General features: G+C 40.0%; 1 protein-coding gene across 2 annotated transcripts in view; it reads left to right on the top strand.

Moving 5' to 3' along the window:
* The window catches only part of LRP6 (LDL receptor related protein 6), a 127,602-nt gene that overhangs the window by 41,881 nt on the left and 60,174 nt on the right, over positions 1-25,547 (top strand). For both annotated transcript variants that reach the window (XM_061358490.1, XM_061358499.1), the window contains exons 3-5: positions 11,061-11,258; positions 22,926-23,122; positions 23,858-23,989. In XM_061358490.1, coding sequence (XP_061214474.1) covers positions 11,061-11,258; positions 22,926-23,122; positions 23,858-23,989 — 527 coding nt within the window. The remainder of the gene's footprint in view (positions 1-11,060; positions 11,259-22,925; positions 23,123-23,857; positions 23,990-25,547) is intronic.

Consider the following 25,547-nt stretch of genomic DNA (forward strand, 5'->3'; position numbering starts at 1 on the left):
AAATTGACACTTCCAAGTGACTGGAAACACTTGTTTTTCATCCTCCTAGCACAGTAGTTTGGTAGGCATTTTCTTTGTACTTTGTTAGAAATTGTCTTTTTAGTGAGGTCTGGCCTTGGGAGAAGATTTGGATTTTTTTCCTTACTTTTGTTGCATCTTTGCAGAAGTGATTTGTATATGCAGTGTGTGTGGTTAATGATGGCTTCTACCAGAACAGCAGGTAAATGACTTGCAAAAGAAGCTTACTTCCCATATGAAGATAGGCTGAAAAAGTTGAGGCTGTTCAGCCTGGAGAAGAGAAGGCTGCGTGGAGACCTCATAGCAGCCTTCCAGTATCTGAAGGGGGGCTATAGGGATGCTGGGGAGGGACTCTTCATTAGGGACTGTAGTGGTAGGACAAAGGGGTAATGGGTTCAAACTTAAACAGGGGAAGTTTAGATTGGATATAAGGAGGAAATTCTTTCCCGTTACGGTGGTGAGGCACTGGAATAGGTTGCCCAAGGAGGTTGTGAATGCTCCATCCCTGGCAGTGTTCATTCAAGACCAGGTTGGATGAGGCCTTGGGTGATATGGTTTAGAGCGAGGTGTCCCTGCCCATGGCAGGGGGGTTGAAACTTGATGATCTTAAGGTCCTTTCCAACCCTAACTATTCTATGATTCTGTGATTCTAAGTTTGTAGGGACAGATGTTAGGGACTTGGACTTAAAGCTGTTTTAATTGTTTTTTAACTTCAGAATTTCAGGTGTATAAATAGTAGAAGTGTAGTTGCTGTAGAATGCACAGCCACTTTTCCCATAAAAATTGAAACTTGATACTGAGCTGTTTAAGCTAGGAATGGAAAAGTAAAAGTGGTGTCACTACCTTTATTGCAAATTCTAACCCAGAAAAAGATAGAGTGAAGTCTCAGATGTTTCAGTTATTTGACAATAATGTTTCAGATGGAAAAATGAAAGGTGTTTGTTAATCAGAGTGTGAAGCCTTTGGCTGGTATTCAGGTCGCATTTAGGGATCCTTTCTGAATGCTCTGTGAAAGTATTCCTCCTCAATAAAAGCCAAGCCTGCCTCAGTTTGTGTGTCCAGAATTAGGGCTCTAACAAAATTTCTAGTGTAATGTGGCCCATCTCCTTACATATTGATTACACATCTCTTTACTTCTACTCTTTTTATCCTCCATAGAGCAATCTCCCTTCTCCTCACCCTTCTCCCCCCCTCCCTTTTTTTATATATATATATTTTTAGTGAACATCATGTAGCTTTTGATGGGCTAAAAATAAGACCTTATTTTTTGGTAATTTTGTGATATGGAAAAACTAATTGGTGCATGCTGCTTTCTTACAGGAGAGTAAGTGATTTAGTGAGTCTGTTGGATGATCAAAGTATAGAAGAAAAAAACTCAGAAGTAGTCAAGGCAAATAAAGCCATTCCAGAAAAGCTGAAATGAATGAATTGCTTGCCTGTGTGTTTCTTGCTGAGGGCATCAGATTGGTTTCTGTATGAACGAATTGATAAACAAATCACAAAGGACAGGAACTGCACTGAATATGTACTGAACTCCTAAATGGCATTATGAATTCATGTAGTAATAATAAAAAGAGGCTAAGGATTGTTGGTTACTTATGAGTAAGCCTGAGCTGTATACCAACCAACAGGATGGAAAACAATAAAAAATTAGCAGAGTGCTGAAAATGTGATACGAAGGGTAGGAGCCAGCTTGATTTGGTAGAGCATTAAAGTTTATTAGGGTTTCTTGGAGGAGCTGTGGTCAGGAACACAAAAATGATCCAGTTGGTAGTAGTATAGTGGGGCAGAGGCTGAACAATAAGGGGATATTTTACTGATGAAAGATTTGGAATGATAAGAAAATATCATGAGGGAAAAATTGCTGAAGGATCTCCTGATTCTGAACATGCTGTTCCCTGATTTCAGTTAATGGGGAGACAGGGCATCTCCCTGATACTTTGTATTTTTGTTTTTTGGGGGGAGGGTTGGCTAATTTCAGCTAATCTTTTCTGATCCTGTCTGCCCATCCTGTTTTCTCATGTTTTAATATGGGTACCCATTTGGTGGTATGGTGAGCTGCTTCAAGGGATTGATTTGGCCCCAACTTAATCCAGTGAAACAGAGAATAGGTCTTGGGTAGAAACTGTTACCGTTGTAAGCTGCATCTGCGTTAGGATAGTTACACCAGCATGTTCTGTTTTATGTGAGTATAGTGGATGTATCTGTGTAGTATCCCGTGTGCAGTTCATAAGTCAAAATCTTGCACAGCTGTGTACAGGTAGGATGCCTGGATTTGTGCTTGTAAGAAACAGCCTAGAATGCCAAATGGCAGATTTCTCTCTCTTTCCCTCAGTCACTAGACAAAGAGATTGGGAAGTGTCACTGTGCTCTCTTGCCATGGAGAAGTAGGTGTGTTCGTACGGTTTCAATTTAAGATACAAGCATAGGGAAAAACCTTTCTTCACTTCCTTTGTTTGGGATGTATAAGGAGTTAGGAGTTCTCCCAGGTTTTTATTGAAAGATAAGAAGCAAGTTTGGTTATGATTTGAATTTAAAAGGTTACTGAATTCTAAATTTCCATTTGCAAGCTAAATATTTACAGTGCAAATGTTTGTATTTTTATTGTAAGCCCCTGTAAAGAAACAGATTATTTTCTATTGTACAAAGAAGTTTTATCTGGGAAAGATGGTGAACAGTGATCCTACTCTTTTCTCACTGCTTTCTTCCACCTGTAGTTTTAATGTAGCTAAATATTCTTTTATACTTGCTTTCAGTGTTTTGTTTGGTTCACAGGTGTATAGATCTGCACCTTTTAGTAGGAACTCAAAGAGCTGTTTGAAATGGGTGGTTCTGTGTACACAGGCTCCTCATGGTAATACTGAGCAAGTACAGCTTAAGGCACTGCCTGGGCAGAGCTCTGTGATGCTCCTCAGCCCTGAAGAGCTACCCACGGGCAGTGCTCAGTCTTGGCTCAGCTTCTTTCCCACCTTCTTGAGAGGCTGTGGCACAGTAGTTGGTTTGGTTTGTGTTTCTTGTTGTGTGTTTATTGAAAATCTGTCAAAACTGCCAGCTGGTTTACTTTCCTCTGCTAATTTCTTGTTATAGTTGAAGAGCCAAGGTAGATTGGAAGGCAGGAATTTTCCTGCTGTTAATTTGTCCATCTGCTGATAGGTTAATTGGTGTTTTAGCTTTCTGTTGGCTTAGCTGCTGCTAAAAGTCTGTCTGAACTTCACAGGGTCTGGTGTATTTCATCTGGAGTGATTCTTGTGCAAAGGGCTGCGTGAGGCCTTCCAAAGCACATCTGTGTCTTGCTTCCATCTTGCAGTCAACTAGGGTCTAGGGATGTGGTAAATAGATAACAGAGGTGAAATTGTTTCTTTCTCTATTTTTTTGGCTTAAACTAGGAAAATTGTTGTTTCAAATACTGATTTTTAAGTGCTGCTAAACTGACAAGCTTTATTTCCTACTTGCTCTAGGAGAAACCAGAAAATGGCTTCTTTTTCGTAACTGTGGAAGGCATGTTGTTAGACCTTTTGTGTCTGGAGATAGGAAAGGTTAATTTCAAAGTTCAAGGAGCAAGAGACCTTTCCACCTGCTCAAACAATTGAAATTCTGCCTTAGTGAGCATTCAGCAAAAATAGCCACTTCTTGTTTTTTTTTAATGAGCTGCTTTGTCTTTTTTCCTTGGGATCTGTGACTGAAAGGACAACCATATGCATGTGACTGCAGTGCATCAGCACATGTTTGACAGTTAGCTCAAACCTTACTTCCCATGGACTCTCAGCAATGTCTGGATGAAAATGAGAAGCAGTCTCTCATCTGCATTTTTCTTGTCAGATAGCCCAGCATATTCTTTAGGCTAGAATACCTGAAAGCAGACAGCATGGTGGCTGAGAAATGCTTTTGCATACTGAGTGGTTTCTTCCTGTTTATGAAATGAGAATATCATGAAGTTTGTGTTTCCATGTTGGTTTCTTATGAATGACTTTCAGTGGTTTTGCTAAGGTATTCTTTTCAGAGCTTGTGAAAACCATCTTCAAAATCTACTTTCATACTGTGTTGTTGGTACTGTGCTAGAAACCAAGCATCAGCTTCTGATCATTTACTCACACAGAGTGGTTTTGTTTTCCAAAACTGGAGTCTTTTCATTTATCCCTTATTTTAGAAATGAATTCCAAGAAAATGGAAGGTCTGGTGGTAATATTCTTTCTCCTGCTAGATAAGGTCTGAACAGGAGAGTAAACCGAAGTGGAATTCCTTGTATTGCCATACTGGTTACAGGTGCATTGCCTGATGTCTTACGGTAAATGTAGTCATTTGCATAGAAGTACCTTCACAAGCATAGCTTCTTCCTCTTGAGGGAACCAGTATAGAGTATACTGGGAAAAATACCTGTGTGCCTTATAAATTATGTGTTCCAGTAGACCTTTTTCTAGTGTATTGTAGGCATACACAGATATGGAATTTTGCACAGTGATTTCTACCTCTTATCAGTCGAGTCCTTTGGCATCCCTGACAGATCAGCTATGGAGGCTGCAGTTGTTCATCATTACAGACCTTTGCTTCTGCACAAGTTTACTGCTTTGTTAGCAGCAGTGGCAGAATGAGATGGCTTTGTCTCTGTATGAGAGTCACTGGACACTCATATCTAGTTTTGATGGTCTTAATAAAAATGGCACTAATAATGTGGGCTGTGAAATGAAATAGCTGAGGATAAAGCATCTGTTTCACCAGGATGCAGGGGATGGGGTTGGGCAGGATGGGATGACCTGGGGGGGGAATTAAGAAGGTACAGCTTGGTCCACTGTTGCTTGTTTGTCAAGCATTATGAAGACATCTGGGTTGTTCAGTCGTTTGCTAGGCACACTGATGCTTTTGAAGAGAGCAAAATAGAAAACGTTTGGTTTTCAGTGGAAGGAGTCTTGTTTTGTTGTTGTCCAGTGTATGTCACAATGGTTCTGAGCCAGCTGTGCCTAGCTGAATTGAGAAACTGCAGCTTTGTTTGCCAGCTGTGGGCTCCTAAAACCAGGAAGTTTAAGCAAGTAGATTCAGTGTGTTAGGATGTTAGTAGCTCACTACTTTGTTCACACCCATTCCCCATATAGCTGCTATTAGTATGTCCAAGAGTGATTTTGTAAAGCTGCATAGGGTAAGCTAATTCTCACTAAAAATGTGCATTGAATGCACTGAATGTTAATGTATGAACTTAGTGTAGAGCAGCTCTGAAAATGACATTCAGCTAATGTCCGTGCTTACTTACTAGCAGAGATAAGCTATTGTAAAAGAGTACTGTTCTCAGCTAGCTAAAAGCATCTTTTTTATCATGTTTATCTTGATTACATCCTAAAAGGATATTTCTTCCTCACTTTTATGAAGAATTATCTCCATATTTAATTTGCTGTGTGCATTTTTGCTTCTCTTGGAGGACTGAAAATATTTCCTGAATGTCGCAATCAGTTGAGAAGCTTTGTACTAAAATCTTTCCATGGTACTTTTAGTCCCCTTATTTGAAAATGAATTTTCTATGTCATTCGAATCTTACATCCTCCTGGGTTGCGGTTTCCATCTCTCTCTGAACTTGCCTCAGGAAGTTTCTGTTAAGGATACGTGAAGGGTCTCTTTATTTCGACGTTTTTTTTTAAACTCCTGAAGAGCCATGAATGTTTCTTCTTCTCAAGAGCTGGTTTCGATCACCAAACACATTTGTTGTGCATAGTTTTCCTGAACTACTCCAGTGCCTATCATTTAGCTTTGTATTTCTTGGTTAGATGAGTGCCAGTGTTGCTAGTGCTGGAGTTGGAGCAGGCTGCATTTCACAAGGACCACTGCAGAGCTGATGAGCTCCACAGGGGTTGCTGCACTTCTGAAACCTTTGCAGGCTCTGAAGTTGGCGGCTGTTTGCGTCCCTGTAGATCTCAGTGGTTCTTAGGAGCTGAAACGAGCATAATTACAAAGTTGGAGCATTCACTGTGAAGGGCCTCACCAAATAATTGGCTGTCCCAATTAAGCAGCTGCTCTTCCCACTGAATAACATTAAGGAAGGTAAACGTTTGCCTGCCCTGTAAGGTGTCCCAATTAACTGCCTTAAAATCAGCTAAGTGTCGCGTGGGGTATCTCTGTTCAGTGAGTGAAGCATCTCGATGGGGGCTGGTGCTTTAATGACGCTGCTAGCAGGAGCCTGGTTTCGTGTGGGATAGCAGGGCTGAAAGAATCTGCATCAGTGCTGGGGACCAGCACAGATCAGAAAGTTGCAAAGCTGATGGGTGCTGGCGATGAATTTCTCTCCCTCTGTGCATAACTGTCGGAAGTCATTGCTAAATTATAGCATTTAATCTTGGCATTTGTACTCGGCAAGCTTTTTTCTAGGTATGTGGGATATTCTGCTGTCAGCATGCCTAGACTTTATGAGCTTTTTAGAAAAGCAGCTCTTATTTATTATATTTGTTCATCGCATAGAATGGAACAAAAAAAAATGCTGTTTCTTTCTTTTATTCTGCTGTGGCAAAACCTTTGATATGGGGCAAATCAAAACTGTGAAGCTACTGCTGTACAGTGCAAAGAAGCCTGTATCATTTCCTGACATGAATCCCTAATGTTAAAATCACAAGCATGGGTAGATAGAAATACACTTTGTTGTTGTTTTTCTGTTAGATTTTTCTAACAGCTCACAACCACTTCCAGAGTCTACTAGTAAAGTCTGACAAGTGTGGCATTTAACAGCATGGAGAAAATACAACAGGTGAAAAAGAATGAAACAGTTCAAAATACTAAGGCTATTTGATTAAAACCCAAGTGCTTTAAAATAAAGTGGTTAATTATTTAAAATAAAAAGAAAAGGAAGACTGGATTAACACAGTAAGTTTTCATCAACTGTGGTATTAATTATGATTAGATTGAAGAGAGATTTGGCTCTATGGGTTGATTTGATACTAAATTAAAGGTCTTCCTGCTAATTCAGGTACACCCGTAGGTATGAAAGTGTGCCATGGGCTTGGCAGTGCCGGTGTAATGATTGGACTTGATGATCTTAAAGGTCTTTTCCAACCTAGTTGATTCTGTGATTCTGTGTGAGTTTAAAAATCCCTAGGCCTACGGGGTTTGCAGTTTTGATGTTTGATTGTGTTGCTGCAGAACGGCTTCTCCATACTAGTTTTAAGGTCCTTGCAAAAATGAGTTTGGATGAAGTAGCTGGTATGTAAAGTACAGCAGCGAGGTCTGGGCTTGTGGTTCCCATCACTGACCCTGGTGGGTGTGACCCTCAGCAGGAGTCAATAACAGGCATCTGGGCAGGTCCAGAGCTCTAGCACCAGCCTGTCCTGACTATGGCTGCCTGGAGTAAGAGCCAGAGTTAAGAAGCTTGAGGAGGCATTCCTGTTTCTGGACCCAGGCAGGGTTGCTGAGGTCAGTTACAGCATCAAATCATAGAATCACAGAATGGTTTGGGTTGGAAAGGACCTGAAATTCATCCAGTTCCAACCCCCCCCCATGGGCAGGGACACCTCACGCTAAACATGTCACCCAAGGCTCTGTCCAGCCTGGCCTTGAACGCTGACAGGGATGGAGCATTTACAGCTTCCTTGGGCAACCCATTCCAGTGCCTCACCACCCTAACAGTAAAGAACTTCTTCCTTATATCTAATCTGAACTTCCCCTGTTTAAGTTTGAACCCGTTACCCCTTGTCCTGTTGCTGCAGTCCCTGGTTAAGAGTCACTCTCTGGCATCTCTGTAGGCCCCCTTCAGGTACTAGAAGGCTGCTCTGAGGTCTCCACACAGCTTCTGTTCTCCAGCATGTCTGTGTATTGTCTGCTGGATTTTACAGATTTGGGATTGCCTAGCATGGAGCTCAGTTCTGTGCTTGTACTGCTGTACAGTAAACATGCTACATGCATCCCCCTCCCTCCACCCTTAAAATTCAACAGGTGGTGTAAAATAATTTTTTTTTTTAATTTATTCTGGGATGGAGTTAAAATCTTAATTCCTGGATTTACATTTTATAGCAAGGTATAACTACATGAGAACAGAGGAAAAATGCAACAGTACTCTTCTGGTGACATCTGAATGCCATAATTTAGCACAAGGCATTCCTTTTTGCTTAATACTTTGCTTTGGTGGTGCCCTTTGTTTATATTTTTCTAACAGAAATAGTTAAATGTGTTTCACGAGAATGGGGAGGAGGCAGAATGACCTTTATCTTGACTGTATGGCTGGCTTGCCACTGCGCAGTATATCTGCATCTTCCTTTCTGTATGGTCTCCGGCTGGATGACTTACCAACCATTATATAATGAAACAAGAATCTGTAAGCCTTCCAGAAAGGAGGAACCAGCAGACATATGTGAGCAGTTTGGTACCTCCTGGAAGAGGGATCTGAGCTCTCTGCAGAAAAATGTGTAGAAAGACCTCTGCAGTAGTGGGAGCAGTGTTTGCCTGGTGCCTCAGCTCCCTCGGATGTTAGCCAGGTCTCCCTCTTAGTAGTTGCAGTCAACTTCCCATCTCCTCCTGCTCCTATACCTTGTACTTGCTCAACTGTTGCAGGAAAAGGCCTAAGTGCACTTAGTTAGAAGGTACCTGTTGTTGGCATGATGCTGGTTGAGGCAGCTGCAGAAGCCTACACTCTGTGTGCAGGTGGCAGTGTTCATGGAGCTGTGTCCTGGAATCCACTTGGGCTGATGGATTTTTAGCTCAGATCTGTTCCTTGAATGCAGTTTCCTCCATAGCCATATAGGCCCTGTACTGGAAGCAAAGATGATTTGCAAGAAGTTTCTTAAAAGCAACTGTTGCCAAAAGAAATGGTCTTTAAGTTATAACCTGCATTACTTTTTGCAGCAGTGAAAAGCCCGTCTTCCTAAGTGAAGCACAGCCCTTGATGCCATTGGCTGAAGCATGGCTGGTTCCAAAGATTTTTAATGGAGACATTAAAACCTGTCTCTATAAAGGCTTTCAAGCAAGGTGAAGGAAAACAAACAGGTGATAGTGGAAAAAAAACCATTGGAGAAGCCGAGCAGAGGTCACTGGAGCTGATTGGAAATGTTACTGAATCTTAAAGCCCGTTCTGTGTGCATGTGTGCTTCTGTGACAAATGAAACGGGGATGTTTTTGTGAAGCCTGGGAAGGCTTTTCTTTGTTACCAAGCTACCCTTACCTGTTTTTGCTTGAGTAATTGCAGTGTACATAAGAGGTGAGAGGGAGACAGGGAAGAAGATGAGGCTGTACAGCAACTAATGAGCTGTTTCAGCCTGAAAAATCAGTCTAGGAGGGTGGCCAGAGCCTTGGAACCTATTAACCTTGATGAAGTATTTGAAAATGTAGGACCTGACAGCTGTGGCAAGAAGGGTCTTCTTAAAAAACCCAAACTATCTTTATCTCTTTTCCCTTACACATGTTTGCTGGTGGAATGCTGCCTGACTTTTTTAGCTTTTCCATTTTCTTACAGCATAGCTTGACCAGGTGACTTGCTGCTGTGCTACTCATCTGCAGATTCCTTGGCTTTTTTATCTTCTTCCTGGTGGAAACCCAGTTTCTCTGCAGCACTTGTTTATGTCTACAGAAATCCCAAATGTTTCCTTCTTTTGCAGGCACATTCTTCTGTGGAGAATGACTCGCTTGGGACTGAATAGGGCAATATTTGTGTTAATCAGCTGCATTTCTGTCCGCAGATAGAGCTGTGCGTTAAAACAAACACGCTGTAGACATGAATTAAGGGGGGGAATATGACATGGAATTTCCTGAGTTTTTAAAATAATAATTAAAAAAAAATTAAATCTTTGCCAAGAATAACTTCATGTGCAAATGTTTCTTAAATCTGTTGCACATTTGTTTTTCTTTAAAGGATGGGTGGCCAGGCCTCTTCACATGTGGGCACCATATAGTGACATATTGTAATTGTGTGGGGATCTGGGTTAGTTTAAAGGCTTCAGATCTTTCCTAATCTGGATTGTTTTGACTGAGCTAGGTTAGGGAGCACAGAGACAAGCAGGTATGCTGGCAGATGTAATAAGGTTATGAGAAGTAATTTAGAACAGTAGTCTTCTTGTCTGTCCCAGCTGCAGCAACAAAACAGAGCAAGCACCATGGACACACTTTGTCTGATCTGTTTATCTGTTACTTCTGTTTAGTTATGCATTCTGTTAACAACCCATAAAAGTAAATCCATTTTCTACCACCTGCAGAAGAAAGACAAATATTCTTGCCCCCTACTAGTCTCCAGCCATAATAAAGTGGTTTCCCTTGCTTTGCCTCAGTCTTAAATGAAACTAGGTAACTTCCTTCCCCCCAGCACTTGCTCGATAGTGTTTAAACATGTGCCGGTATCATAGAATCACAGAATGGTTTGGGTTGGAAAAGACCTTAAGATAATTTAGTTCCAAGTCCCCTGCCATGGGCAGGGACACCTCACACTAGACCATGTTAAGGCAAATGAATATGCTAATATCATTTAAAATTTGCTTCCTCAGTCTTAAAAGACATTGCAGAGTGCTCTGCCTGCTCACTGAGTGCAAACTGTGCTTCTAAACATGTTGATGTAGCTGCCTGTCTCTAAATTTCTCTTGGGGGAAAAAAGGACATGAATTGGTCTTCCATAAAATCCACTTTACTGCCTTGCATGGAACTACTGTATCTGCTGTAAGTCCACACACCTTATTTGTTTCCCCCAGTGGCCTCACCCATGTTAAAGAGGCTGTTGTACTTCTGTGATAGTCTGTAATATCTATTTTCACTGTTTAATGTTGAATTCTGAGATTATTGTCAATATCATTTGGATATCCCCAACATTCTCACTTGACCCAAGGAAACAAAGACACATATAGAAGTGTAACATGACATAGCACTGTGGATTTGCCCTAAGCTGGTTTTCTGCAGCTTTTTTTAAAGTAACTTTCTTCTGTTGTGTTTCACAGGCCACGTATACATGTATACCTTACTCAGTAGAACATAGCTCCACAGACTGCAGAACAGAGAGATCCTTTGCCTTTACTGAAAGCTATAGTCAGTGTTCCAGTTGTAGGCTTATACATGATTGCTGTCTTTTTTTGTCTTTTCTCTTTTTAAAATTATTATAGGTTCATGTATTGGACAGACTGGGGAGAAGTGCCAAAGATAGAACGTGCTGGAATGGATGGTTCAAGTCGCTCCATTATAGTTAACACAGACATATATTGGCCAAATGGACTGACACTGGATTATGAAGAACAGAAACTTTACTGGGCAGATGCAAAACTGAATTTCATCCACAGATCAAATCTGGATGGAAGTCATAGGTAAGCAGTTTTTGTTTGGTGTACGTAAAGCGGTGCTTTTCCTAGAAGGTGAAGTTGTGTTGCAGGCAATTGTCATGTTAGCACTTGCAAAATTTTAAGCGGACTAGTGCTATCAGAAACTTTTACCCTTTGCCATCCTCCCCTTTCAAACACTGTGAAGCTGAATTTGTGCTCCTCTTTGGGGTATCCTGTGACTCACAAAGTCTTTTCTCAGGATTAGTCCCATAAAAAAAATCATTGATTCCTATTCTTAATTGGGTAAGATTATATAGCAAAATTGTCCCTTTTCAATAGGTATTTTGTTGTTGTGGTATTCATAAATGTAGAAAACAATCTGGAAAAAATGGATCGTCATATACTAGTATTTCGATTTCATTAATCCTAAGGTTAGGAAATTAGTGAAAAACAGACTTTACAGAGAACTATGCTAAAATGACTGTTTAACAGTTTTTTAGTGATGATGTAATTATTTTTGATCCATTCATGGCTACTTCTCGATTAAGGGAATAACTGGGACTTTGTATGTATGCATTTATCCCTAATTTGGATGATGACCCTCCTCAGTGAATGAGAGAGCTTGGACAAGTACTGTTTGCACACACAAGTGAATCACAGTTAGCTTGTGCCTAAGTTACATAGAGATACAATTTTTTGAGGTGTCTCTGCAAATTTTTGTGATGTTTCAGCAGGTTTGTCTGGGCATGAAGTACCTTTTCTGACATTCTTCATTCTGTTCTTTTGGGGACTTGTCCCTTCTTTCACCACAAATGTTAATTTGGCATTAAAAATCAATCATTTTTGTAAGATGGGTGTTTTCTGTAGACTCATGATTTGTAACATAGGCAGCATGCATACAACATGTCCACTGTCTTCTCGTGGTATTTATTTCGAATGCCACACTTTCTTGTAACACTGGTTTGAAAGGTTATGTAATCTTCTCTTAAATTCTGCGTGGTAAAAGACCAAAAGTTCATGCAGTATTTTTGTAATCGTGTTTGATCACAGAAAGTAACAGAAGTTGAATGCAGTTTTAAATTTGTGTCTTTGGATATGAATACTAAAAGTAGCTTTGTTAATTTAAAACACAGAGGTATGGATATCTGTTTTGAACTAATCCTTCATTTGCTATTTCTTTCATAAGAAAGAAAACTTAATAGTACCAGAAAAAGAGGAATATTTTAAAGTGATACTTTCTTTAAAAAATGACTGCTGATACCATCACACCTAAAATGTACTACAGTGGCTTTGTCCAACAGGATAATTTGGTAGCTTGTTTTATTCTTGAGTCAACCCTTTTTGTGCTCTACTATTTCTATGAGAGGGAAAAGCCCACCTTAGTATGACAACAAACTACTGGAGTCTGGCTGATGCTCTTCTAGGAAGAGAGTGCGTGTCAGGTGCTGTGTTAAATGGTGCAGTAGCACCTCTGGAAAATGATGCAGGATGTAGAGATGGGTTGGGCTTTTTTTTCTGATGTTAATTGCTTGAAAAATGTCCACTGATTAAAAATTGACACCCCCACCACCCAAATCTATATTTTCCTGCTTTTGCCATGGAGCTCAAACCTGCCTGTCTTATCTAATGTCTCCAGTCTTTCTGGCTCCAGAGCTACTTCAGTGTTTCCTGCTGGCACCACTGCATTTTCAATCTTCTTTTTCTACAGACTTCTTAGTGGTTTTTCCCTTAGTGGTGGTCTCTTGCACAGTAGTGTAAATATGCTTGAGTTTGTGTTTTGTTTTTATTTTAGTGGTGTTTAGCTGCTGGTCTGCCTTTGGTTAACATGCAGATGATTCATTCTAAAGATGAGGCTGTGAAGGTGCTGATATTTCTTGGTGTGAGAGGCTGACCAAACTTTTCTGTCCACATAAAGATGCATCTAACAGCTGTCTTGTGACATGGAAGTCAAGTCACCTGGGTCCTAGCAGGTACCTCATTCCAGAATAAATTCTCTGGAATTGGTGAAACTTGTAATGAAGACTTATGTACACAAGTAATCTATTTTTCTATTTTATTTTTTGGATCTACTAATTCTTTCTTACATTGTCATTAAAAAAAAAGCAGTCTAATACTTTAAAGTTGTTGGGTTTATTTTTTAAACTGATACTAAAATGTATCAGAAATATTTATGTCAGTGTCCTAATATGTGACCATTTGAGGGGAGAAATTGTCTTTAGATGGGAAAGCACATACGACTTCCCTTAAGCACTCAGAAGCACACAACACTTCTAACAGCACCTGTTTTTCCCTAGGCGTGTGAGAAAGTTCTGAAGATTCAGGAAATAGTCAACATCTGTATCCTGGCATTTTTGGTTTGTTTTTTATTCTTTGCAATTACATCACTGGGAGAGGGAAAAAAAAAAAAGAATTGCAGAAGTTAAGCTGTTCTACAGTGGGGTTTTATGTAAACTTTTTCTCTGCTATGACCTCTTAGCCTCTGCCTGTCTTAAGAAAAAAAGATCTGGGGCCATCTTAATGGCATTCTTTTTTTGTTAAATACTGTCTTTCAGTTATTCAGCAAATTCACCTTTCTCAATGTGATATTTTACAGCTGTAATTCTGTATTCTCTTGATCATTTTAATAATCTTTTTCAGTAACTGATTTTCTAATAGTAAAAGGCAATTTCTAATTCTGCAGGGAAAAAAAACCATAAACCCTTCTTGATCTTCCTTTTAAGTGGAAAAAACCCCCAACAAACCCAAGCCTCCATAGCCTTCAGTCTTTTTTCCTAGTTATCCCCACCCCCAAAAAAACTAAAAATCACCATATTTTTCTGTAAATGGTAAAGCTAATAGCATCTGGGGTTAGAAGTCTTTCTGCCTCCTCAGCAGCAGTCCATCTGGCTTCTCTGTATATTCACAAACCCTCACCCTATTTCCCCCCCCCCCTCCTCCTTGGCATACCTCAAATGCACCCACAGCTTCTCATATTCCTTCACCCAGTGTTACCCTGTCTGTGCCCCCTGCACATTCCCTGCTGGGTCTGGCAGCTCAACAGATTGTTCTTGGGCAGCTTATTTCAGCTGCTCCTCTTGTCAGGTGGGTCAAATACACCAGGTTTAGGGTCACTCGTGTTGTCACATCCATCCATTTGTTAAGGAAAACTTCTGAAAAGTAAAAATAAAAATCTTTTTTGTGATCCTTGCTTTCCTGGATGGTTGGCCAAGAGGTGCAACATGCATTGGGTATGGAGTTGGCGATGGGTGCTGAACACACAGACCCAGTATGATCAAATAGCTTTGTTTCCATGTGGAAAGATGACACTGTGTGATTAGGCCAACTTTTTTCCACTGCCACCACGTTTTAAAATCCCTTTTCAAGAGTAATTTTCCCTAAGAGTTAAGAAAGGAGGAGAGACAAGATCATTGTCATTGAGTGCATATTCTAACTTAAAAAGGACTTTTTGGCTTATTTAGAAACTGCTAATTTTAGTGAATTGTTTTTGATATTTAGGCCATTCTTCTAATGCTGTTTTATATTTAGAAAATAAGTAATCTTTTGTTGTTGTTGCTATCTAAATATCTCTTGATTAAAACAGATATTGTTATGACACGTTACTAGTTTTTCTGGTGCTTTACCAACTGTCAACATGCACTGGAAAATATTTATGCTTCTGGAACTGGAGCTATTGAAGAAATTAAAAAGAAATGGAGTTACATAAAGACATATAACTTCATAAATATACTGTGTTCTAGAACTAAATGATTTTGGTACCTTTTAGCAGAGGAAGCAGATAAGTAAAGATTTGATTTGTCAAGTTGTTTAGTGTTGTATAACATGAGGTGGGAAAGAGTCTGTAGCGGATAAATGACTCTAAAAGCTTCATGTAAAGCAGGATGACATGCGTTTTAATTGCTTTGGGGGAAGTGAGAAATACTTAACAGGAACTAACATCTTTATATCAAAAAGAATTTCATGGAGTTCAAAGAAAATATTTTTGTGACTTGGATGGTGAGAGAGAATATGGTGCAAATAGGGAAATATTTTAATTAGTGTCACTGCTGGTATTAAAGTTTTGAGGTTCAGACCTCCGTGGTCTGAAATTTGGAAGGAGTGAAAGGGAAATATTCTTGGCATATTTCTAAATCTGTGAGCAATCCACAACTTTTTTGTCTCTTTATTGCTGGAGCCTCACTATCACATCTCTACACCTGGCACTACACAAGAATTAAAATTTAAAGATTTATATGTCAGAGAAGGACATTGATATGCATGGATGCCTTGCTTCTCGCTTGCAGGGGTCTGGAGAGTGGAAGAGTACAGTAGGCAGGTGGGAGGAATATGCAGGGGGAAAAACAAAGGAAGCCTTGGGTGGTTGTTGTTGTTGTTATTATTATTATTATTATTATTTCTTTGTCACCTCTTTGGACAGGATCTAGATAAGCTCCCTTTGGACTTGATGAGCCTCTGCATCAAAACTAGGAAGCAGCATGACAACACTGGCAGTAGCACTCAGTAAATATGTGCTAGAGTTGTGAATTCATGAGAGAACCTCTACAGCAGATTTTACAGGGATGATGGATCATTCCTTACCTGCTAGCCTTGGGACTTATTAGCCCTAGCTACTCCAGTGATGGGCTCATTAGAAAACAGAGGAAGAGCAAGAAGTTGATGACTAATGCCCTTGGTTTGCCAGCAAGAGAAAGGAACGAACAGTTTTTTCATGTTGGAATGTAATAATTAAAAAACCAAATTGGTGCACAGAAGAGATGGTTTTGGTTTTTTACAGCTCTCGCTCTGCTCTTATCAGAGTGAACAGTTGCTTTTTGTGGGACTAATTAAACAAAACTGAATTGCAGACAGCTCTCCTGTGAGTAGAGTACCCGAGATAGGTTGGCCTGCTAAGGCAGCTCTTGAATTAATTTTCTTTTCCTTTACCCTGCAGCAGCAGTTCTAATTAATAAGTTAACACGTTACTGGCTGAAGGGAAATGCACTTACAAGGTCCCCCAGGAAGTGTTTGTGCTAATGAGATGGGTTTTGAGGCCACTGTAAGAAAACATACTTTCAGCAACTGTCAGAAAGCTGGGAAGCTCTTGCAAGGAGGTGAATGTCTTGAGTTTGCACTTGAGCATTGATTTTTCTAGTTTCTGTTTTCAAGCATCAGCTCATGTCTGTCTGCCAGATGATTAGTTGCAGATTTGCTGAAACACTAAAAGCACTGTATCCCTCCATTCAGAAGAGTTTCTTTTTCATTATTTGTGTGTCATATGTACAATGTATGACATTATGTAGATATTTTATTAGGTATAAAATATTGCATTCTGTGTCTATCTTTGTATGTACTTCTGTGAGACAAACATGCCTAACACCCTGAAGCAGTGAAGAGGAACCAGTCTGTGGTGAAAAGCCTGCTTCAGTACATCACTGACACATTACAGGCTGGTGCAGTAGACAAATAGTGCCCTAATTATAACTGCTAGAGAATCCTGCATAAGCAGAATTAATTAGATTACTTGGACACAGAGCCAGGGTGAATTTTTTGGTTCTTCCCCAAGGTGCTTCTGAAATAAAATGCTGGGAAGATGGAGCTTCAAAACATTTGTAGTTGGCTGCATGGGATACACATACTCAGTGACTATAGCTAGAGTCAGATCTGTGCATATTTCTAGGCTTAAAAGTGCGTAGTATGGGGTGATTAGCCCAGGTGGATCAATGGAGCAGCTCATCCATACTGCTTCTCAGACCTGAGGTGGCAAACACAGAATCAGATCAGGATCACAGCCCTGGTGAAACCAAGGAAGAGCAGCTTGGGTTAGCATGCATGTAGACCAGTCTGCAGTCAGTGGATATACTGGTGCGTGTCTTTCTAAACTTACCTCCTCCTGCTGGCTTCCCAGTCTCCTCCCCTCTTGCCAGAGGCGTATCATCTGCACTGCCAGGCCTGATGGTGTTTGCCTGAAAAATGACCTGCAGAATGACTTCATTTTGCAAACACCATTTTACTTCCAAATGACTTTTTCAGACTTCCATTGAAGGTGGGATTTGAAATGGCATTGTTAGACCTGGTACTTATTCCATATACTTTCTGGAAGCACATGATAATTGTGGCTTCAAGAAGTGGCAAAAGAGATTTTTAGAAGACAGCATGTTCAGCCTGGAGAAGAGAAGGCTGCTTGGAGACCTCATAGCAGCCTTCCAGTATCTGAAGGGGGCATGTAGGGATGCTGGGGAGGGACTCTTCATTAGGGACTGTAGTGATAGGACAAGCGGTAATGGGTTCAAACTTAAACAGGGGAAGTTTAGATTGGATATAAGGAGGAAATTCTTTCCTGTTAGGGTGGTGAGGCACTGGAATAGGTTGCCCAAGGAGGTTGTGAATGCTCCATCCCTGGCAGTGTTCAAGGCCAGGTTGGATGAGGCCTTGGGTGGTATGGTTTAGAGCGAGGTGTCCCTGCCCATGGCAGGGGGGTTGGAACTTGATGATCTTAAGGTCCTTCCCAACCCTAACTATTCTGTGATTCTATATCCCACAAGTCGTGTGTCCTGTTTACTTTCTCAGGGAATTAGAACTAGGCTTGTATTCTGGTAGGAATATTTGAACAAGCATTCATGATGAAAATCCAGCTTAGTTTTCCAAGTTTGTTTGTAAGTATTTTTGTTAGGTTGGCAGGAGAGGGAACTTTGTGAGCTTCTTAGGAAACTGAAGCTCCCTGCCCTCCTTGGGCATCCTTGATGTGGTATTACATGGTTGTCCGTTGGTCTTCCATCCTGCTTCATGTGATGGTGTGTGTAAGTGCTTTGGCTCTTGGTAATATTTTGTATTGTCACAAGTCAAAGCTCAGTAATTGTTGCAACTTCCTGAATGCTCAGGCATTAAGTAATCTATAGATAGATGGAGAGAAACATTTTGTGTAGAGTATTATAATTTGCTTCATGCAAGCCTGTTACATGCTTTCTTTAACATGATGAGCACTAAAAGCGAGGTTTAGAAGAGAGGTGTTCACATTTTTTAATCCCTCATGAAGGAAGATGTGATGATAATCGCCACGTAACAACTTTCTGTTTTGTTTTTCTTACACCAAGAGGAAAAGAAAAAGTAGGTCTGATAAGAATGTACCCCTCAGGTATCTTTAACTGGAAATTGATCTGGTGTAGCATAACAAGAAAAATAAATTAAAATTCAGTAAATGCAGATACGAACATCCCTTAAAGACTTTTCAACAATATATAGATAATCAGAGAGCTAGCTACATTTGGTTGGTATGAATTTTCTAGCTCATTAATACTGTATTGTCATTGGATACCAATATGGTAAATTTTGCTACAGTATTAAGTATGAAGTATTAAGATGAATTACCTTAATTTTTTCCTGTCCAGTCTTCACAGTTGTATTTGAAATGGGATTACAAAGACTGATACAAGAGGAGGCATTTTTTTTTCCCCTTTCTGATAGCGTAGGAGATTGTAACAGATATGGGATCCTCCAGAGAGACACTGGAGAAATGAATTGAAGCATAAATTTACCTGCCTTGGAAACTGAGTGCAGGCAACCTCAGAGGTCACCTGAAAGGAGCTGTGCTACTGTGAAGCTGGAATGTTAATGACTGAGGGAAGTACAGGCCAGGCTGTCTGAGTTACCCCAGGTTTTCTGCAGGTGTTCTCATCAGTGTTTGACATCAGAGAACTAAGGCAGCCAGAATAGAAGACATTTGGTTAATGGGAAGTGTGTGCTTGTTTATTTTTCTGGAGAAATGCTATTATGCTTGTATATAGAACATCATCTAGTGGAAAAAGTATTTTGATGATACTCTATATTATCTTCATTTTTGGTGTCTGTCTTTTGGTGTGAAAAATTTAATTTCGTAACTATCATCTAGCTTTGGATTTCAATGCTAGTATTACTGAAAAAAAAAGAAATAAAGGCAGACTGAGAAAATTCTAGTTGGAGGATATGAATTTAAAGTTAATCTTTTAGTCATTTTACTGTTAATTTTTATTTCAAGTGCGTTTATTCTTTGTCTGAAATGCATATTATCCTGAAGCAGGAACTTTTTTGTCATTGTTAGTATAAAACTGGATAGATTGTCCATGAATTTTCATGTATTCCATTTCAGAGTTCAGTAGCCCCTTTTGTAATGCCTGCTTTAACTTGTTTATTACTTATTACCTTTATCTTCACAAAGTATTTCACAGGCCTCTATAACAGAGTAAGAATAGAACAAAGGTGAGTGTATTTAAATTGGATCTACGTTTTCTTCAGGCAGTAGAAAATGCTTGACTGTAACAAGTTTTTATTGTAATAGCATCTCTGATTACCATGATGATACTATCAATATTTGTATTTAGGAAACTGTGATACACAACACAGGTGGAATTTAGTATCTGTGGAAACTGATTGTTTTCTCTTTTTCTGTTCTCACCTTCTTTCTTTGCTGTCCTCTTCTGCATTTCCTTCCCAGCCAACTAAACAGCATAGAGATGGTGACAGTGAATTGCTATCAAGATTTTTAAGGCAAATTTGGGTGATCATATGCTTGGCGCAGGGAAGTTTATTAGAGTTAGTGTGTGCTTAGTGCCACCTAATATGTAGCCAATTTACATGTTGCTGAAGGCCTGTAGATGTCTCCTCAATGAATAGCATTACTCCTTATCCTCATTTTTGGTGTCATTTTTTAACAAGACTAATGATACAAGTTTGAAGGAACTGAAGAGCTTAGTGAAGGGGTAATACGATGTAGTGCCTTTTGTGGTTGTATCACTTACTCTAATCAAGCCTGGGCTGAAGGTAGTTGACCTGAAGGTAGGGCTGTCAGGTCATGTTAGTTACACCTGCAGTGCTATACCTGGTACCCAGGTTGGTGAAGCCAGAAACATGGAGACCTGGCTGATCCCTGACTCTGCATGGGTGCCTGTGAAGCACCCTGGAGGTGGGAAGTGCCTGCTCCTGTCAACTCTGGGCAGTAGTTGAGTACTACGGATGGTGTTCTGGTCCTCTTCATTCACCTGGGTGTATTTAATAAATTACTGCTCAAGGCAGAAGTCAGGGCCCCTCTTCTTACCAGCCAAAACCAGAGCTCTGCAGTTCCTAATGCGGGTTGTGCTAACGTATAACTGCTTCAGACCAACCAACAGGTGGTTTCTTGCACACTCTCCCCTTCCTTTTCCTGTTTTTTAGCACCTCTGCTTTCCAGCCCTTTTGCCCCATTCATTATTAGGCTGTGGAGGCTTGTTTAGCCCAACTCAGCCCCTGATTCCGTGCTGACACACGTTTAGCTGCTGGCTGCCGTTCAGCAAGGCTGCAAGTGCAGCCTGTGGAGGATGTTTGGAGGGGGAAGAGCCCTGCTGGGTTTTGCTAATTGGAAGTGAGCTATCTTCTTGTTTGGAAACAAGGGATATGAAGTACATGTTACTGGTGATACTCATCTTAATGAGATGCAAAAAATACACACTGCTGTATTTGAGCCCAAAGCCATTTTCATGTGATGGTACCGTATATCTGCTGAGAGAAATGATATGGGTTTAAGAGTAATTGCTTCAGGAGTGTGGCTGATGCTGCAGTCGAGTGCAGTGCTCCTGAATCTCTCCAGATAAGGGCTGGTTTAAATAAGGGTCATAGTTCACTTTATTCATTGTCACATGAATAGATGGTTGTCTTAAAGTTAGGCATGTGTAGCAGCATCTGTTGTACTCAAAGATTTATTCCCACTAGGAATGGTGGGTACTAATCACATTTAAAATTCCTCTGTTTTGCTGGATTGTTTTTTAAAAGTAAATAGCAAGATAAGTCAGAAAGCTTCATAAAAAATGTGACTTTTCTTGTGCATGGGAATGCTGTCTTTGATGCAGGTTTGGTTAGAGTGAGAGCTTTGGACTTACTTTGCCTCTGTCCCATGTGACAAATGTCATAAATTTGTCATAAAGACTTTAGATAGTCTCCAAGCCTGCTCTAAACTAAAATTATTCAAATCTGAAGGCATTTAGGGTTTGGGGGTGGGGCTGGTAGAAAAATGGTTTACAGAATTAGAATGTCTTTATTCTTAGTAAGGGAGTGTGTTGTGTCATTCTGGGTTCTCTTTTTGGCTGGTAGGTTTAAGCTGTAAATTATATTACAATAGTCTTTTGTAAGATGCTTAGTTGGTGCATTTAATTAAAACCAAATATATACCTGACTCCAGACAGAGATAAGAAAAAAAAAGATAGGGTGTCCTACTTTTGAGTGCAAAATACCAAGAAATAAAAAATTGTTTGGTGCAGAACTGGAACACTAGAATGACAAGTAAAGGAATGTATATGTGTGTTTCTTAGGAGGAGAAAAAAATAGAAGCTTTAAAGTTAATGCATCTTTTTCCAGAAGCTAAGGTGAAAGAGCAGTAATGACTGCAGTCTCTTTGTACTTGGAACCATTGGCAGAAGGCACCTTCAAGTTTCTTGCTTTAATATGCACTTCTGATATATTTTAACAGAAAATATTTGGAAAATAAAGAGTATTTTTGTCCTCTACTAAACCACTTTGGTTGCCAACTTCTTTCCAGAAGTGATGCATATGGTGTGGGGGTGTTTTCTCAGTAACTACACAGATAATGACTCTCTTCCCTGCAAAAATACGGGGCTTGTGTTCATGGTGTAACCTATATTGAAGGAGTAGTAGAGCTGTCTGTCAGTCCTTCATGCTTTCAGTCTGGGAGAAGGATGGTGATCTCCACTGTTCCATGGGAGCTTGTGTACATGGGAACGCACGTGCACCCATACAGTTAAGAAGAAAGGATGTGGGAAGAAGTGCTTGTGTAAATGGTACTTGTGTGGCCCTGCTTGTAAAGGGTGTTGGTCCAGAGGACCTCCATGGTCCTCTCCATCTGAAGTTTTTCTGTGACTGTGAATAAAATAACCATAAGTATTGAGCTATGTAATTCTAGTTCTGAGGAACCTGGGTACAGATAATTAGTTTCTACATCACAAGAACCTGGAAAAACTGTCTTCAGTAATGTTTGTGCTGCAGTTTTGTGATGGCTAATGAGCATGTGTTTGTATATATACATAAAATATATGGGTATACTCTTTAATTTTATGAACCTGGAGACAGGCAGTGACCCAGTTTGCTCAGAAATGATACCATTACCATGGCAGAAGATCAGTAGAACTCTGTTTAATGTCACTGCTTATAATAAAAACAATAGCTTAACAATTATCATAATAATGAATCTTGAAAAGTAACTTTAAGCTTTTCTTTATGGTGAAACTATTTTCCATTAGAGTTTTTTTTCTGGTGGTTCGAAAGACTGAAACTGGAAGAGATGGACTGCTAATTGACCAAATGCTGTCCCAGTTTGAAATCTGCTGAGGCTGAATATAATGGACATTGTGTATCAGCGGGCAGCAGTCAGGCTTGCATAAAATCTGCTGGCATTCTCTCTGCTTGCATATGGTTACACAGAGTCCCACAGGTATTGAGTGTTAAAGGGGTGCTAAAAAACAGACACAAACTTCAGTAAGGATTTCAGCTGGTATCTCTTGGCCGCTGCAGCATCAACAGGCAGCCTGGAAATAGGACTCCTGTATTGTTCTCCATGTCATTCCCCTAAGTAGGTACACTGTTTTATTCCCTATAAATACATGGACAGTTTTGATCAACAGTACTTAACACTGTAAAACTTTTCACAAATCTGTGTTCAAGCAAACCTGTAGCATGAACTATGTTTGATCGTTCATTTTCTTCCCTGTACTCTCTTAGGCAAGCAGTGGTTAAAGGCTCCCTTCCACATCCTTTTGCTTTGACGCTGTTTGGGGACACGTTGTACTGGACTGACTGGAACACACATTCGATCTTGGCCTGCAGCAAGTACTCCGGAGAGGACCTGCGTGAAATACATTCCAACATCTTCTCTCCCATGGATATCCATGCTTTCAGCCAAAAGAGGCAGCCAAATGGTAAGCTGTCTTGCTTTCCTTTTTTAACTGCAAGTTGGAACTGACTTGCAAAAATCTGAAATTAGTCTTTCTGTACGGCGGTGGGTGGCTTCACCCGCGTCATGATGCTATTTTTCCAATGCAGAGATTGGGAAAAGACCCAGGGAGAAACCAAATATTCTCTACATTGTTGTTTTTAAGTGCAAAACTCCATCTCTTGCTTTTTTCTGCCTGCTATCCTGTTGTCATATTCCTTTTTCTGTTCCATGTGCCATAACTTTAGGCAACATGGTATTTTTATTTTTAACAAGTAGTAGCTCCCGAATGGAAACTAGTGTTAATTTGGCAGATGATATTAAGCAAGACTAGCTCTGTGTAATAACCACTGTCTTAACCATTGTGTTAATTTACTGTATTTGCATTTTGTTTTTATATACACAGTGCTGTACATTCAGCACAGACATGCTGAATAGTTAGTGAAGATGAGAAGCACAGAGCTGAAGTCAGGCTCATGTTTAGAGCTAAGTGCTCTTTCCCCGAGAAAGGAAACGTTCAACATCCGTGCATTTTGGTACCATAAATACCCCACTACTCAGCACTTGGAATTAATTTTAACTTGTTCTGTGTTTATCATTTCCTTCTTTAATCTCTGTTGCTGCCACTGATTCTACCACTCAAATGCCGTATGTGTCTTAACACATGAGATGAGGTCATTAGTTATCAGAAGCATTAATCTGTGTGATTTATGTTTAACAGCTACAAACCCATGTGGAATTAATAATGGTGGCTGCTCCCACTTGTGTTTGATGTCTCCTACCAAGCCCTCTTATCAGTGTGCATGTCCCACTGGTGTGAAACTTCTTGAGAATGGAAAGACCTGCAAAGATGGTAGGCTTTGTTTTTAAAAATCCTTTTAGATTAAGCACAAAGTAGTTTCTGGAGGGAAAGGGGTTCTTCCAGCTTCACTATATAATGCACATTAGGGGTGGCAACTTGTGAAATCGCGTGCTTTTGTGGTACAGGTAAACGTGATTTAAAAATGCCCTCTCCTTTTAAAAAAAGAGCCTCATAGCCACCTCCAGTTACAAAATGTTGGTTGCAGGTCCGTGTCTGTCATTAATTCCCTGCCAGTTTTTGGGAGGGCTCTGTTGTTCTCTTTTCTTAGAGAAAATGATACATACCTCCTTCTGTTGTCTCTCGTATGAATGTAATATTATTTTTTATGAATTAGTATTTGGTTAATAGGATTGTACAATAAACACAATTGTTTTTGGTGGGTTTTTTTTTGTTTAAGGTCTGTTGTCTGTTTATCATACACATATACACCTGGAATCTCTTCCAGTTCACATGCATAAAGTTAGGCAGCTGCATCTGTATAGAAGACTGAAAAGAATGGCATGTTTTCAGAAGTGTTGAAATTCATTCAGCCTTAAGATGTCAGGGCAGCAAGCAGTCACCCAAAACTGATTTTAGTGTCTCACTGTGGGATAATGTATATGATCTTAAATTGTTATATTTTGTAGGTATTGGTCTAGTGACACTGTGGTTGCTGTAGGACATTGACAGGATCCAAATTAACACTGGGAGATAATCAGCTTGCTCATAAATAACCATCTTTTGTGCAGATTGTCTCTGACAAGGGTAAATGGAGAAAGAAACAGAAGGATTCAGTAGAACCAACTGTAAATAGGCTAAATAAAATTATATAGAAATTTTTGTTAAATTGTGTTGTTTATATTTTAAAATTTCTTCTAGGCTTGTCAGCTACTGTTCAGTGATTTCTTCAATTTCATGCTATTTCATGCTCTCTGCTGATTATTTTTGTGTGGTTATTTGTGTCTCTGTGAACCTTGTTAAAATAAATTGCTGCTTTTATGTGACAAACTCAAAAGCAGCTCCCAATTTAGCCTTGCAGGATCGTTTTTAAGAATTTACCAATACATGCACAAGATGTTTTTCTGCCAGTACAAGGAACAAACTTTAACAATACTGCTGTGGGTTGGTCATATTTAGTCAGAATGTGACACAAATTCACGTGCTTTTTAAAAAACCCTTGGCACTCACAGGTAAAAGTTCTTTGTGGCAATAGATACCTAAAGCAGTTGTTACCCAATACAGGCATATTTCCAAAAGGAGAGCTGCACAAAAAGTCCACGGGGGGGGCAGGGAGTGGTGAAGGTTTGGTCACTTGCCAAGCAGAGGTAGAACAGTGAGGCAGCAGAGGCTGAAGGACTAAGGACAACAGTTGGAACAAGCCCTGGAGAGATCAAGAGCGGGAAATTGCTTCCCTTTGACTTACTGCTGATAGGAAAAGGTCCAAGGACTTTATTTATTTTTTTTTTATCCAAGGACTGTATCCTTTTGCTCCCCATGTACTGTGTTCTGAAGACCAGGTCATTGTATCACAGAAGCGCCTGCTTCACTGCTCAAGTTCAGCCCCATATCA

Source organism: Neopsephotus bourkii, unplaced genomic scaffold (assembly GCF_033783945.1).
Source record: "Neopsephotus bourkii isolate Nb327-2 ecotype Australia unplaced genomic scaffold, CSIRO-AGI_Nbou_v1 NB_107, whole genome shotgun sequence".
Classification (NCBI taxonomy): Eukaryota; Metazoa; Chordata; class Aves; order Psittaciformes; family Psittacidae; genus Neopsephotus; species Neopsephotus bourkii.